Source organism: Erythrolamprus reginae, chromosome 10 (assembly GCF_031021105.1).
Source record: "Erythrolamprus reginae isolate rEryReg1 chromosome 10, rEryReg1.hap1, whole genome shotgun sequence".
Taxonomy (NCBI): Eukaryota; Metazoa; Chordata; class Lepidosauria; order Squamata; family Dipsadidae; genus Erythrolamprus; species Erythrolamprus reginae.
In genome coordinates this window covers 30,984,529-30,999,751 of record NC_091959.1, presented here as the reverse complement: position 1 = coordinate 30,999,751, position 15,223 = coordinate 30,984,529, and the positions used below count along the sequence as shown (strand labels likewise).

At 46.9% G+C, this 15,223-nt stretch overlaps 1 protein-coding gene across 1 annotated transcript in view; it reads left to right on the top strand.

The window, feature by feature from the left end:
- The first annotated feature begins 5,290 nt into the window (after nucleotides 1–5,290).
- TMEM132C (transmembrane protein 132C) overlaps nucleotides 5,291–15,223 on the top strand; it is a 161,565-nt gene continuing 151,632 nt past the window's right edge. Inside the window, 2 exon segments of the mRNA XM_070762105.1 lie at nucleotides 5,291–5,328; nucleotides 11,713–12,582. Of these exon segments, the coding sequence (XP_070618206.1) occupies nucleotides 5,291–5,328; nucleotides 11,713–12,582 (908 nt within the window).

Here is a 15,223-nt window from a genome sequence, read left to right as displayed (position 1 = left end):
TTTGTGGAAACGACACATAGACCATATTCGAAAACGAACAGAAAATCAGTTGCCACAACCCGCTGACATGGACTCTCCCCCTTCAACAGACTTTAACACATTGCCCGAATTAAGAGACACGCAAATGGACTTATCGGGCCAGGGAGAGCCATCCAGCGACGCCGAGCCATCCTCCTCCTCCGAAGCTTTCGTTGGGCCCACCAGGCCAAGTCCACCGCACCGGGAGAACAGCGGCGAGCCGTCCTCCACAGTCGATGTCGAAGGAGAAATGGAACTGCGCAGGTCAGCGCGAGCTTCACGGAGACCCCACCGATTGGACGACTTTGTCACGTGGCTTTCGTGATGGATGTGCCCAACTATGAGGGGAGGGGTGTTGTATCTTGAAATGGCTACCTTGTATTTCCTGTAGATAGTTTGTTCCGTCTTCCAGCGCTGTCTGAGCTGAATCAGGAAGTCGCTCCTGATTGGCTCAGACGCGGCTGGCTCTTGCTTTGGCGGGAGCCGCAAATGTATAAAAGAAGCGGTTTCTCCAAGCAGAGTCAGTCGGTACTCGCTGAATTGTCACTTGCCTTGCTGAGCTGTCACTTGTTCTCTGAGCTGAATAAAAGTACCGATTTGTTTGAACCCTGTCTCTGGGTCTACTTCAGTTAGGACTTGTTAGAGGAAATAGCACCCAGCACTAGGAGGAACTGTGGAGGAGGAACTGGACTTCCGGTCGGCTCCACAATTGAATGTGGGGCTTCTGGTTAGAATCTTTGTGTTTCTCAGAGTGTATAAGGTTGTTGACCCCTGCCTTACACAATGCAAAATGTGATTGGGTTGATCAGGATCTTCTCCCACAGTTCTGCAGCTTCAGTCCATCAACTCTTTTCAAGAGGGGGATCTTGAGGATCACATACGCAAATGCATGGACATTCCTTTAAGAGGATTGTTCCTGCTAGACCTAATTCCCTCAAAGGAGAAAAAAGTGATAATGTTGGCTGGGAACGTGGTGGAAGAATGTTAGGACTCTGTCCATAATGATTGGGTTGGCAATATATATAAACCAACAATATTTGTTATAACTGAGCTATGTCTATTTAACTGAGGTGTTGCAGACTGCCACAAAAGGAAGTTAGAGTTCATAGCTTATTTCTCTGGGTCACCCTCTCTGTTTCTCTTTGTCTAAGCTACTCACTGTTAATAGCTACTTACTATTAAGTTTGCTCTGCATTTTCTCTGCAATTTCTCTGTATGGTAGTTATATATTATAGCTAAATGTGTTTAGGCTTGATATCTTTGTTTGCTGACTATGACAAAGACAACTGGTAAGAAAGACTATGTACGGTAAAACTTGGATTGTTATTCTGATTTATCATGTATATGACTTTAGACTGTAAGAATATGTTATTTCTCAAAGCAATCTTTAATTCAACTTAGTGTATCTGTGTGTGGCTGAGTAGTTATTCACAACTAATCTTAATCTAAACATTTCTGTGTGTGCACAACCTTGGTAAACAAGGATTATTCTGCTCATACATTAACAAAGAATTAATATTTATTCCAAAGACTCTTGGTTTTGTGGTCCAAAAGCTCCTGAGATGACCCAAAAGTGCTTTTCAAAAAGGTAGTTTATGATGGAAACTGGGAGGAAGACTTGGATGATTGAGAATCTCCCTAGATATAAGCCATCTGGAAAAGCCAAGGGAAATCATCAAAATCATAAAAAAGTGAAACTTAGAATATTTTGGATATGTGATGCAACACTCGGAAAAATACAGCATACCTCATGTAATCCTCTGTGGAAAGATTGAAGGAAAACAAGGTCCAGACAGTTGAAGAACCTGGCTTCAAAATCTAAGGCAGTGATTTTCAACCTTTTTTGAGCCGCGGCACATTTTTTACATTTACAAAATCCTGGGGCACACCACCAACCAAAATGACACAAATCTAATAAATAAATAAATAAATAAATAAATAAATAAATACATACATACATACATACATACATACATACATACATACATACATACATACATACATAACCCCCTCATATATACAATCCCATGTAACATCCCCTTATAAATACAGTCAATCATCAATCATCCCTCCTCAAATTTATACCACTGTCTCATTTCTGGGTACTTCTCCTGTCTTTCCTCCTTTTATCTCTCATGTTTCTCATTTCTCTCTCTTCTTCCCTTTTTCCCTCATTCCTTCTCCCTCTCACTTCTCCTCTTTTTCCATCCCTTCTCTCTCCCCCCTTTATGTGTGTGTGTGTGTATACGCACTCGAACCATTTCCAAAACCAGTTGAGGGCTGGGGTTTTTTTCTCTTTTATTCTTTTCAAAAACATGTGTGGGCTGGGGGGGGGGTTTCTTATTATTTGGGTGCTTTTTACAATATGCTTCAAGAATCACCTCTCTCTCTCTCTTTTGTTTCTCTCTCCTCTCATTCTCTGCCTCAATCATTTTATCATTTCTCCTTTTTTCTCCCCTTTTTGTTCTCATTTCTCTCTCTCTCCTTTCCTCTCCCTATCTGTCTCTTTTGCGGAGCCCCAAAAAAGCGCCTCAGGAAGGCAGAAACGAAGCGCCCCCACCGCCCGCTCGCTTTCCAACGCTGCGCCTGTTGCGCCGGGCTCTTTGCCTGAATCCGCCTCCTTCAACGGCAGCCGGGGGGTCGGCTTCGCCCCCTGCCCAGCCGAAAGTGTGCGTGTGAGGGGGTAGAGGTTGCTTCTGCAACGGCATGGCCAGAGAGAAGCGGGATAGCAAGGCGGCGGCATTCTTCTGCCTGGCCTGGGCGCTCTGCTTGGTTTTCCCGGGCTTCCCGCAGCATGTAGGTGGCCGAGAAGACCGAGCGGGACTGTGAGAGGGGTGGGCGTTCCCACAGCGCTCGGAGCGGCTAGCGGACGGATCGCCAGCGCTGCTGCAGCCACAGCTGTGGGAGGAGCCGCACCCCAAGAAAGCCGGAGAGTAGGACGGATCGGGCGGGCGGGGACAGCCACAAGTGGAAGCCTCAGCCCTGGAGCTCCCACTTGCAGAAGCCGCCCCTCCCCCGGCTATTGCCCGCCGCTATTAGCGAGGAGAAGCCATTCGCACGAGGGGGTCGACTTTCAAAACAACCTTTGCTGGCCTCCGCCTCGCGGCACACCGGTTGGGAAACACTGATCTAAGGGACTGGTTTGGATAAAGCAGCACTGTCCGTGCAGCTGTTTGTTTGTATGTATGTATGTTTGTTTGTTTATATATTTAGGATTTGATTTGATTTGATTTGATTTGATTTGATTTGATTTGACTTGACTTGACTTGACTGGACTGGACTGGACTGGACTGGATTGGATTGGATTGGATTGGATTGCCACCCATCTCCCTAGGGACTCTAGGTCACCGTTCCCTGTAGGCTGTGCACGTGAGCGCGCGCGCACCCCAAAATACCGGGTCGCACGGCCTTTTCCATGGGCGCGCAGTCCTGGATGAGGAGGCCGACCTGGCTTGTGTGACCGAAACCTGGCTGGGCCCAGAGGGAGGAGTTCCTCTCTCTGAAATTTGCCCAGCTGGGTTTCGGGTATGGCACCAACCTCGACCCCAGGGAGAGTCTTGGCCTGCGTAGGCTCATTGCTCCAGAGGTTGCGGGTTGCGAGTCCCTCCTGGTGAAGTTGGACTTAGGGGTTCAGGTGGGCTTGTTACTCATGTACCTGCCTCCCAGCTGCGTGTCAACAGCCCTGCCTGTGCTGCTCGAGGAGGTGGCCGAGCTGGCGGTGGAGTTCCCCGGACTTATCGTCCTGGGGGACTTCAATCTGCCGTCGCTCGGCGGTTCCTCTGGACTGGCACAGGAGTTCATGGCCACCATGACAGCCATGGACCTGACTCAAGTAGTTCAGGGTCCGACTCACGAGGGTGGGCACGCACCCGATATGATATTCCTCTCTGAGCAACTGAGTAATGATCTGAGATTAAGGGGCTTAGAAGTGTTGCCTTTGTCGTGGTCAGATCATTTCCTACTGCGGCTTAACTTCCTGGCTCCAATCCTTCCCCGCAGGGAGGCAGAACCAATTATGAGGTTCCGCCCCAGATGCCTGATGGATCCAGAAGGCTTCCAGATGGCGCTTGGGGTTATTCCAGATACACTTGTCCACAGTTCGGCAGAGTCTCTTGCTGAGGCCTGGAACAAGGCTGCAGGGGAGGCTCTTGACCGGATTGCGCCGTTCCGACCTCTCCGCGGCACTAGACCCCGTAGAGCTCCATGGTTCAACGAGGAGCTCCGGGTGTTGAAGCGCCAGAAGAGACGTCTGGAGAAGCGATGGAGGAAGAGTAAGTCCGAATCCGATCGAACACTTGTAAGAGCTCATATTAAGACTTACAAAGTGGCGCTCAAGGCGGCAAGATGCGCGTATCATGCCGCCTTGATTGCATCAGCGGAATCCCGCCCAGCCGCTCTGTTTAGGGTAACCCGCTCCCTTCTTAATCAGAGGGGAGTTGGGGAGCCCTTGCAGAGTAGTGCCGAGGATTTTAACACGTTTTTTGCTGATAAAATCGCCCGGATCCGAGCGGACCTCGACTCCAATTGTGAAACAGAGTCGACTGACAATGAGTCAGTCGAGGTGACTGGGGCTAAACGTCTTTGTCCATCTGTCTGGGAGGAGTTTCACTTAGTGACACCTGATGAAGTGGACAAGGCCATTGGAGCTGTGAGTTCCGCCACCTGTTTACTGGATCCGTGTCCCTCTTGGCTGGTTTCGGCCAGTCGAGGGGTGACACGGAGCTGGGTCCAGGAGATTGTCAACGCCTCCTTGGGGAGGGGGTCCTTTCCGCCCCTTTGTAAGGAGGTGGTTGTGCGCCCCCTCCTCAAGAAGCCTTCCCTGGACCCAGCTGTGCTTAATAACTACCGTCCAGTCTCCAACCTTCCCTTCATGGGGAAGGTTGTCGAGAAGGTGGTGGCACTTCAACTCCAGCGGTCCTTGGATGAAGCCGATTATCTAGGTCCTCAGCAGTCTGGATTCAGGCCCGGCTACAGCACGGAAACTGCTTTGGTCGCGTTGATGGATGATCTCTGGCGGGCCCGGGACAGGGGCTTGTCCTCTGTCCTGGTGCTCCTTGACCTCTCAGCGGCTTTCGATACCATCGACCATGGTATCCTTCTGCACCGGCTGGAGGGGTTGGGAGTGGGAGGCACTGTTCTTCAGTGGTTCTCCTCCTACCTCTCCGGTCGGTCGCAGTCGGTGTTAGTGGGGGGTCAGAGGTCGACCCCGAGGTTTCTCCCTTGTGGGGTGCCTCAGGGGTCGGTCCTCTCCCCCCTGCTATTTAATATCTACATGAAACCGCTGGGTGAGATCATCCAAGGGCATGGGGTGAGGTATCATCAATATGCCGATGATACCCAGTTATACATCTCCACCCCATGTCCAGTCAACGAAGCAGTGGAAGTGATGTGCCGGTGCCTGGAGGCTGTTGGGGCCTGGATGGGTGTCAACAAACTCAAACTCAACCCAGACAAGACGGAGTGGCTGTGGGTTTTGCCTCCCAAGGACAATTCTATCTGTCCGTCCATTACCCTGGGGGGGGGAATTATTGACCCCTCAGAGAGACTCCGCAACTTGGGCGTCCTCCTCGATCCACAGCTCACATTAGAGAACCATCTTTCAGGTGTGGCGAGGGGGGCGTTTGCCCAGGTTCGCTTGGTGCACCAGTTGCGGCCCTATCTGGACCGGGACTCATTGCTCACAGTCACTCATGCCCTCATCACCTCGAGGCTCGACTACTGTAACGCTCTCTACATGGGGCTACCTTTGAAAAGTGTTTGGAAACTTCAGATCATGCAGAATGCAGCTGCGAGAGCAATTATGGGCTTCTCCAAGTATGCCCATATCACTCCAACACTCCGCAGTCTGCATTGGCTGCCGATCAGTTTCCGGTCACAATTGAAAGTGTTGGTTATGACCTATAAAGCCCTTCATGGCACCGGACCAGAATATCTTCGGGACCGCCTCCTGCTGCACGAATCCCAGCGACCGGTTAGGTCCCACAGAGTTGGCCTTCTCCGGGTCCCGTCAACTAAACAATGTCGTCTGGCGGGACCCAGGGGAAGAGCCTTCTCTGTGGGGGGCCCGACCCTCTGGAACCAGCTCCCCCCTGAGATTAGGATTGCCCCCACCCTCCCTGCCTTTCGTAAACTCCTTAAGACCCACCTTTGCCGTCAGGCATGGGGGAACTAAAACACCGCCCCCTTGCCCATGTTGTTTTGTTGATTGATTGACTGTGTGCCTGTTTTTTATATATACTGTTTTTATGAGATTATTAATTTAAATTGTAACTAGATGGGTGGGCATTGGATTTGGTATTATGTACTGTACTGTTTTTTATTATTGTTGTGAGCCGCCCCGAGTTTGCGGAGAGGGGCGGCATATAAATCCAATAAACCTAAACCTAAACTTACTTGTCTTCTGGTAGATAAATCTCTGGTGTTCAACTCTTCACATGCCCATTAGAGAGGATGCTCTAGTCTTTTGAACCTATGGCCTCAGGACTATCTTTCATACACAGGATGTCCATTGGAGAATTAATCCTTCAAATGTTAACCAGAGAAGATGCTGGGCAATATGATTAAAGGAGAATGACCCAGGGGACAAACTATAGAATAGAATAGAATAGAATAGAAGAGTTTGAAAGGATCTTGAAGGTCATCTAGTCCAACCCCCTGCATGGGCCTGAGACCCTACACCATTTCAGACAAATGATTATCCAACATCTTCTTTAAAACTTCCAGTGTTGGAGCATTCACAATTTCTGGAGGCAAGCTGTTCCACTGATTCATTGTTCTAACTGTTAGGAAGTTTATCCTTAGTTCTAGGTTGCTTCTCTCCTTGATTAGTTTCCACCCATTGCTTCTTGTCCTACCTTCAGGTGATTTGGAGAATAGTTTGACTCCCTCTTCTTTGTGGTAGATATTGGAGATACTGAATATTGAGATATTGGAACATTGCCATCATGAATCCCCTAGTCCTTCTTTTCATTAAACTAGACATACCCAGTTTCCATTATTTTATTTTATTTTATTATTAATTTGATTTGTATGCTGCCCTTCTCCTGGGACTCAGGGCGGCTTAGAACAAGTAATATATACATGATAAATATCTATATAAATTACAACTAAAAATCCCCATGGTTTAAAAAACCAACCAAACAGATTCAGACATCATGGATGAGACATTCATTCATTGGGTGGGGCAAGATATAAACATTCCAATGGCCCCAGGCCTGCTGGCAAAGATGGGTCTTTAAAGCTTTACTGAAGGCAGGAAGAGTGGGGGCAGTATGGATCTCTGGGGGGGGTCGTTCCGTAGGGCCGGGGCCACCACAGAGAAGGCTCTTCCTCTAGGCCCTGCCAGATGGCATTGCCTGGCTGACAGGACCTGGAGCAGGCCAATTCTGTGGGACCTGACCAGCCAATGTGATGTATGAAGCAGAAGATCTCACTAACTCTTTCCAGTCCATGCCATGGTCAGTTCAATTAAAATAAATAGGTGTTGCTACTGTTTGTGCCCCCTTGTTGGTCTGAGTTCGGCATGCTGATTTTTGACCACAGCCCTATCTCAAAGGAAGAAGGGCAGATCTCCTGGCCAAAAGGTCATAAAAATGTGGATCGCAGCTGTGGTGGTGCAGAGGTTGAATCAGCCTTCCATCCTTTCAAGGTTGGTAAAATGAGGACTCAGATTGCATAGGTCGCCAAACCTATCATCCATGAACCACTAGTGGTCTGTGAGAAAATTTTGGTGGTATGTGGAAAAATATTGATCCCTGAGCCAGATATGGCTGAGAACAATTAATCCAATCCAGGAAGGGAAGGGAAGGGAAGGAAGAAGGAAAGGAAAGGATGAAAGGAAGGGAGAAGGAAGGGAGAAAGAAAGAAGGAGAGAGAAATGGAGAGAGAGGGAAGTAGGAAAGGAAAGGAAGAAGGAAAGGATGGAAGGGAGAGAGAAGGAGGGAAGGGAGAAAGAAAGAAGGAGAGAGAAATGGAGAGAGAAGGAAGTAGGAAAGGAAAGGAAAGGAAAGGAAAGGAAAGGAGGGGAGGGACTGGAGGTACAGCTCTGGAATATGGGACTGATTTTCCCAAGAAATGTTTCCCAACATTTCTCACTGACTTTAAACATGCCTGGGATAAACATAGATCCATCCTAAGATAAAATACAGGAAATGGTATAAGGACAGACTAGATGGACCAGGAGGTCTTTTTCTGCTGTCAATCTTCTATGTTTCTATGTTTCTAACAACATCAGCAAGCCACCACCAAATAAGCTTCAATTATTTTGTAATAATTACATTACCTTTAATATTTTTGTTATAATTAAAACAACATTTAAAGCATCCAAATCTAATAAATAATAATAATAATAATTTTGTTATGATTAAATAAGCGTTTATAATTTTGTTATGTTAAATAGGTGCATTTCATATTAATAAAATGGAAGTTCTCTGATCATTATTTTACGAATGTATTTATCTTTTTAAAATCATATTAGTGGTCTGTGGGACTTAAAATTATGAATTTGGTGGTCTAATGGATTTAAAAGTGTGACCTCGGTGGTCCCTGAGATCCAAAAGGTTGGAGATCCCTGGCTTAGAGAGGACTGTAGAGCACCAGAAGCAATATATGTCTAAGTTCTATTGTTATTCCTTCTTTCCTTCTTTCTTTCCTTCCATCCATCCATCCATCCATCCATAGTGCACAGTGGTTACAATTGAGTGTTGCAGGCTATCTGTGTCCGCTGCCAACAGTTTGATCTTAATTGGCTCAAGGTTGACTCAGCTTTCCATCCTTCCGAGGTCGGTAAAATGAGTACCCTGATTGTTGGGGGCAAGAGGATGACTCTGTAAAACTACTTAGAGAGGGCTCCAAAGCATTATAAAGCGGTATATAAGTCTAAATGCTCTTGTTATACTCAAGAGATTGTGAGACTACTGGGCTTCCAACACATGTGTCGTGTCACTCCATGATGCACCCACAACTCTATTTTGGTGAGTTTGTCTGCTGAAACATGAACCAAGATACTTCTTTCTTTTTTCTTTCTTTTGTCTTTCTTTCTTTTTTGTTTACTACAGTGTGATTGAGATGGAGATGGAACAAAAGAGGACAGAGATGGGGACTCACAATAATTTACTTGTCAATTCGATTTTCTTTTCATTGGCAGGCTCTTACTCTGCTCTGCTTTTTCTCATCTCGTGTGGTTATTATGTTTTGTTTTTTAATAAATTGCATTTTTCGGGATTTTAATAGCACTTTGCTCATTTGGAAGGAAATGAATTCTACCCTCGCCGTTCTTCGGTATGAATTATATATGAAGATGCATCACCTTAAATAACCATTTGGAAGTTATGGCTCTCCCTGCCATCTTCTCCTCCGTGGCTCATGGGGGGGGAGTGGAAGAAGGGGAGAAAAGCAAAAGAAAAATGACTTTTTTATAGTTTTCCACCTCATAGCATCCCAGGAAGTTTCATTCTCGCAGGAAGGCGGATGGCATGGACATGTTTGCAAAGCATTGCCTAGGTAGAATTTTAATGACATCGCCATCTTGTTGAGAGTTGGTGTAAGAAACTTAGCATTTGCTATCTACACCATAGTTTCTCAGTCTTGGCTGCTTGAAGATAGGTGGACTCCAACTCCCAGAATTCCCCAGCCAGCTATGAAATATCACTCTGTTGTGATTAGCTCTGGCCCAGCTCCTGCCCCAAGGAATGTGCAGGTGGATGTGGGGGAAACATCCACATGCCGCAGGCCTGTTTTGCTCCCGGTGGAATCTGCCAACGAAGCCTCCTCTGACCAAAGAAACGTGAGTGACAGGGAAGAGGGGAGTTTGGCAGACAGCCCAGGAGGAGATCAATCATCTATATCATCCCTGGATTCTGAACAAGAATTAATGACACATCCATGCATGCGTAGAGTGATGCATAGGAGACAACAACTGAAGGATTATTACAAGAGAAAATGAGGCCACCTGTGGTTGAGTGGGGCTGCTGTAATTAATGCTACAGATAAAAGTGCAACCTGGTGTTTAGCCTCATGGCAGTTTATCTGATTCATTGTTTTGTCAAGATCGTGGTTTTTGTGCTGTTCCAAGATTGTGTGTGGACTCTCTGGACTTTAGAATTGGATTCAATTTCCCATTTATTGGGTGAGCAATTGTATTGCATTTAACCTGTGCCTTGTGTGTACCAGAAAATCCCTTTGACATTTAAAAAGGGAGCTGTTTCTGTTTTTCTGTTTATAAAAACTTTTGGGTTTTCCTTTTTCTTGTGTGGTGTGTGTCTTCCTGGACTAATTACTCTGTAATTATGGGCAGTTGAAACACGCCGGCAGAACACATTCTAGATTAGACTATTGTTTTTCCCGTCTTATATACACTGCTCAAATAAATAAAGGGAACACTTAAACAACACAATATAACTCCAAGTAAATCAAACTTATGTGAATTCAAACTGTCTACTTAGGAAGCAACACTGATTGACAATCAATTTCACCTACTGTTGTGCACATTCAACTTTGTACAGAACAAAGTATTCAATAAGAATATTTCATTCATTCAGATCTAGAGTGTGTTCTTTAAGTGTTCCCTTTATTTTATATTTTTGAGCAGTATATTTTTTGAACCCTGAAATAAGCGCTTGGCCTTATTGCCATGCACTCAAAAGCCCAATGTCTTATTTTGGGGAAAACATTGTCTGATTTGTGATTAGTATTTCTTTTTATTTTCTTTTTAAAAATAGTTTATTTATATATTTTCCAGAAATATATAAGTGTTATCCAGAAAGTAAAGTTCTCACGGGGAATGTTTGCGGGGGAAGTTGGTATTGCTATCATGTAGTGGGGAGCCAGCGGAAGAGAACGAGCAGTGCCAGGGGTCAGTAGATCATCAACTGTAGCAATGCCAGTGGTCAGTAGATCATCGACTGGTGTTGTGGAGAAGGTTAGAGATGAGTGTCCTCATTCACTTTCCCGCCAATTGCAAAGTGTGCACTGTAATGCGCTATTTGAATGCGAAGGGCATGAACGCTGCTGCGATTCGTCACAAAATTGTTTCAGTTTATGGAGAGGACATAATGTCAAGACAGCATGGGACAAAAGTTCATCCAGGTCATCAATTGTTGAACGGTGATCAGAGAGAAGATTTTCTTCAATCACATCATCAGTCACAACGGACGGTCACCCACTTCTGTCTTCATCGTTAATCTCCGTCCTTCAGAAATTGAAATTCCGTAATCATTTTGTCACATGCTGTCTTGCCATTACGTCCTCTCCATAAACTGAAATGATTTCACTATGAATCGCAGCAGCGTCCATACCCTTAGCATTCAGGTAGTGCATTATAGTGCGTACTTTGCCCTTGGCGGGAAACGGAATGAGGACGCTCATCTCTAACCTTCACCACAACACCAGTCGATGATCTACTGACTACTGGCATTGTTTGTTCTCTTCCGCTGGCTTCCCACTACACAATAGTAAAACCAACTTTCCCCCCGAATGTTCCCCATGAGAGCTACATGCCTTGTAACCCCACTTTCCGGATAATCCTTGTAGTTCATAGCAGCACCTCTTTTTTGATGTGAAAAGACAATGTCTCAACTCCGTATCAATATGTATCTCTGATTAAATTATTACTATTTGGCACCTTACAAATTAAATGTTTAATTCTGTTTCCCCCTCTCCCCCCCCCCCAATAATAGTGGCCATGGAACGTGCTGCCTTGGATAATATCCAGAAATTTTCATCTTTATCAGCGTATCTACCTGTAAAGTATCAGATCTCTGGCACGGAGTCTTCATTTTTCCTTAGGGAAGTCAACCATGAATTCATGAAAAACTCAAGTTTGCAATCTCGTGTGGAAACCTTCTTTACATACAAAACTAAGAAGAGACCCATCATCAGTGCTACCTATGGACCATTCTTGGTGGAACATGATGTCCCTCAGGATCTGCTATTGACTTCCGGTGCTTTTGGGTCCACCAACAAGTTTACATTCAACTGGAAGCTGAAAACCTATATCATGAGTGACAAAGTCTACTTGACAAAGCCCAAAGTCCAGATACTTTTCTACATTGTGGGGAGAGATTGGGATGACTACAACATGTCTGAACAACTTCCTTGCATGCATGTTTTTGCCTTCTGGGAAACGTTGGGAGTCCGGGGTAGCTGCAGACTGAAAGGAGACCTGGGATTATGCGTGACCAGTCTAGATCTTCAGCCGACCTGGTTTAACCCACCTGCCGTTGTCACTGGCCGTAAGAAGATGGCCGATCGGTCTGGTGGGATCTCGGTAGAGCTTTATTATGCGATTCATTCTGGAGGCGAAAATGGGGAGTGCAGCACTGAAGACCTGCGGAAGGGTAATGCAATCCATCCAGGAAAAGAAGGGTCAGGGGAAAGGATGTCCCAGTTACAACATATTGGGTCTATCAGTCTCCACCAGACACCGGAGAATTCTCAGCTGATGGAGTTTTGGCTGGACAGTAACATTGTCATCCAGCTGCCATTGAAGCCCGTCAAACAAGGAGAAGTTGTAACTGCTTCCGTGACAGTTAGCAACAACATCACGGTGGATCAATTTATTCTCAGGTACGCATGGGTTCTTGATCTATTTTTATTTTATTTTTATGTATTTATTTTGTCAAGTACATACAGGGCCGCCGATAGACCGGTATTACTGGGAGTGCCGTCCCGGGCCCGGGCAAATTGAACAATTAGGGGGGGGGGGCGCAGTCAGCGGCTCCTTGTACATGCCCAGTCTGTACCCTCCCTCTTTTGCCAGCTGCCTGCCTTTACCCCACTCACCGGCTTCCATCGCTCCCACTGAAATCCCTGCCGCCACCAGTGGCAACTTCGCCTAGCAGAACCGCTCTCCGAAGTTGACACATTTGGGGCAGGGCCCCCTAATTGGCTGACGCTTCCATCGCTCCGACTTGCCAAGCTCCGCCTTCCTCCGCCTTGATAGACAACCCCGCCCCCTCTTCTCGGCTTTCTCCCGCCCCGCCCCCTCCCACCCCCTCCACCGCCGCCGCTTGGAGTACACGTGGGCGCTATTGCGGCTGGGCGCCTTTTTTGGGGCCATGTGCGCTATGCCCGGACGTTCGACCCACGGCCGGCCGGGAAGGGAGAACTTCTGGCAACAGGTGGGTTGAGGTAGCGCCGTCAATCAGAGCTTCCTTTCGGTAAAAGAAAAATAACCCGGATGAATGGATGTGAGGGAAACTCGAGGCGCCTTCCCAAAGCAAAAGAAGGGAGGCTTGTTGTCGTGTGGGGCTGGTCTTCAGAACCCAGTTGTAACTTATACCAGCGTTTCCCAACCGGTGTGCCGCAAAGCTCCAGCTGGGTGGGGCGCTGCCGGTGGCGACCTGGAGCTCCCACTCGCAGCTGTCCCCCGGCTCCTGCTCGATGCCGCGGTTTTCGGCGCTCTCCTGCTGGGCCCCAAAGAAGGAAGGCAGGAAGAAGGAGAGCTCCATTCTTCGCACCTTTTTCCCGCCTTCCTTCTTTGGGGCCCAGCAGGAGAGCGCCGAAAACCGCGGCATCGAGCAGGAGCCGGGGGACAGCTGCGAGTGGGAGCCCCAGGACGGAAGTACCGGCAGCGCCCCGCCCAGCTGGAGCTTCTCTGGCATCGGCAGCAAGTGTCCTTTGTGGCCCGGTGGGAGGACACTGGCGGTGGGGGGGGGCGGCTGCAGCGGCCGCAGGCAGTCGCGGGGAGATGGCGGCGGCAAGAGGGAGCTCCAGGCGGCGGCGAGAGGGAGCGCTCTCTCTCTCTCTCAGCTGACTGCAAGCGGGAGCCCTGACGGTGGCGGTTGGACGTGCTGCTGGACGTTGTACATGCTGGCGCTGCGGGCCTGGCATATACGGTGTCCAGCAGCACGTCCAGCTGCCGCCGTCAGGGCTCCCGCTTGCAGTCAGCTGAGAGAGAGAGAGAAAGAAAGAGAGACATATAAGAGAGGCAGAGAGAGAGAGAAAGAGAGACATAGCAAGAGAGGCAGAGAAAGAGAGAAAAAGAAAGCGAGACATAGCAAGAGAAAAAGAGAGACTTAGCAAGAGAGGCAGAGAGAGAGAGAAAGAGAAAGAAAGAGAGACATAGCAAGAGAGACAGAGAGAGAGAAAGAGAGAGAAAGAAAGAGAGATAGCAAGAGAGGCAAAGAGAAAGAAAGAGACATATAGCAAGACAGTGAAAGAGAGAGAGAAAAAAGCAAGAAAGAGATAGCAAGAGAGACAGAGAGAGAGAACAAGGGAGAGAGAAAGACATAGTGGAAGGGAAGGAGGGAGAGAGAAAGAGAGCAAAAAAGAGAGGAAGAAAGAAAGAGGGATGGAGAGAGAGAAAGAAGGGAAGGAAGGAAAAGAGAGAAAGAGGGAGAAATAGAGCGAAAGGGAGGAAGAGAGAGGGTTTTTTTGTCCAAACTTTTCTTTAGCCCCCACCCCCACCCCTTTCAATGTTCCCCAGGATTTTGAAAATATGAATAATGTGCTGCGGCTCAAAAAAGGTTGGGAAACACTGACTTATACAATGATAGAATCCCTGTATTATCAGAGGGTCTCCAACCTTGGCGACTTTAAGACTTGCGGACTTCAACTCCCAGAGTTCCCCAGGCAGCTTCGCTGGCTGAGGAACTCTAGGAGTTGAAGTCCGCAAGTCTTAAAGTCGCCAAGATTGGAGACCTCCTGCTCTATCTACACTGCTCAAAAAAATAAAGGAAACACTTAAACAACACAATATAACTCCAAGTAAATCAAACTTCTGTGAAATCAAACTGTCCACTTAGGAAGCAACGCTGATTGACAACCTGGAGTTTATATTGTGTTGTTTAAGTGTTCCCTTCACTTTTTTTTGAGCAGTGTACTTTGAAATTAACTTGGATACCACGGGCTCGTTCAGACCTGCATTCACCGATGGGCGTAAAAACTAGATCAAAAAGGATATTGAGATGTGAAGCAATATGAAATTGTATTTGGTTTTTTTTAAACAGCTCCTATTTTAATACCACTGATAACTACACAACCCCCTGGATAATTAGAATAGAATAACAGTGGGAAGGCACCTTGGAGGTCTTCTAGTCCAACCCCCTGCTTAGACAGGAATCCTACACTACTTCAGACAGATGATTTTTTTTAAAAAAAGTAGTTATTATGTAAACATTAAAAAAAATAAGATAGTACATAATCTATCATTTTACAATATACTTATTTGTTTGTTTAAATTTTGTATTTGCATTTTATAAGACAA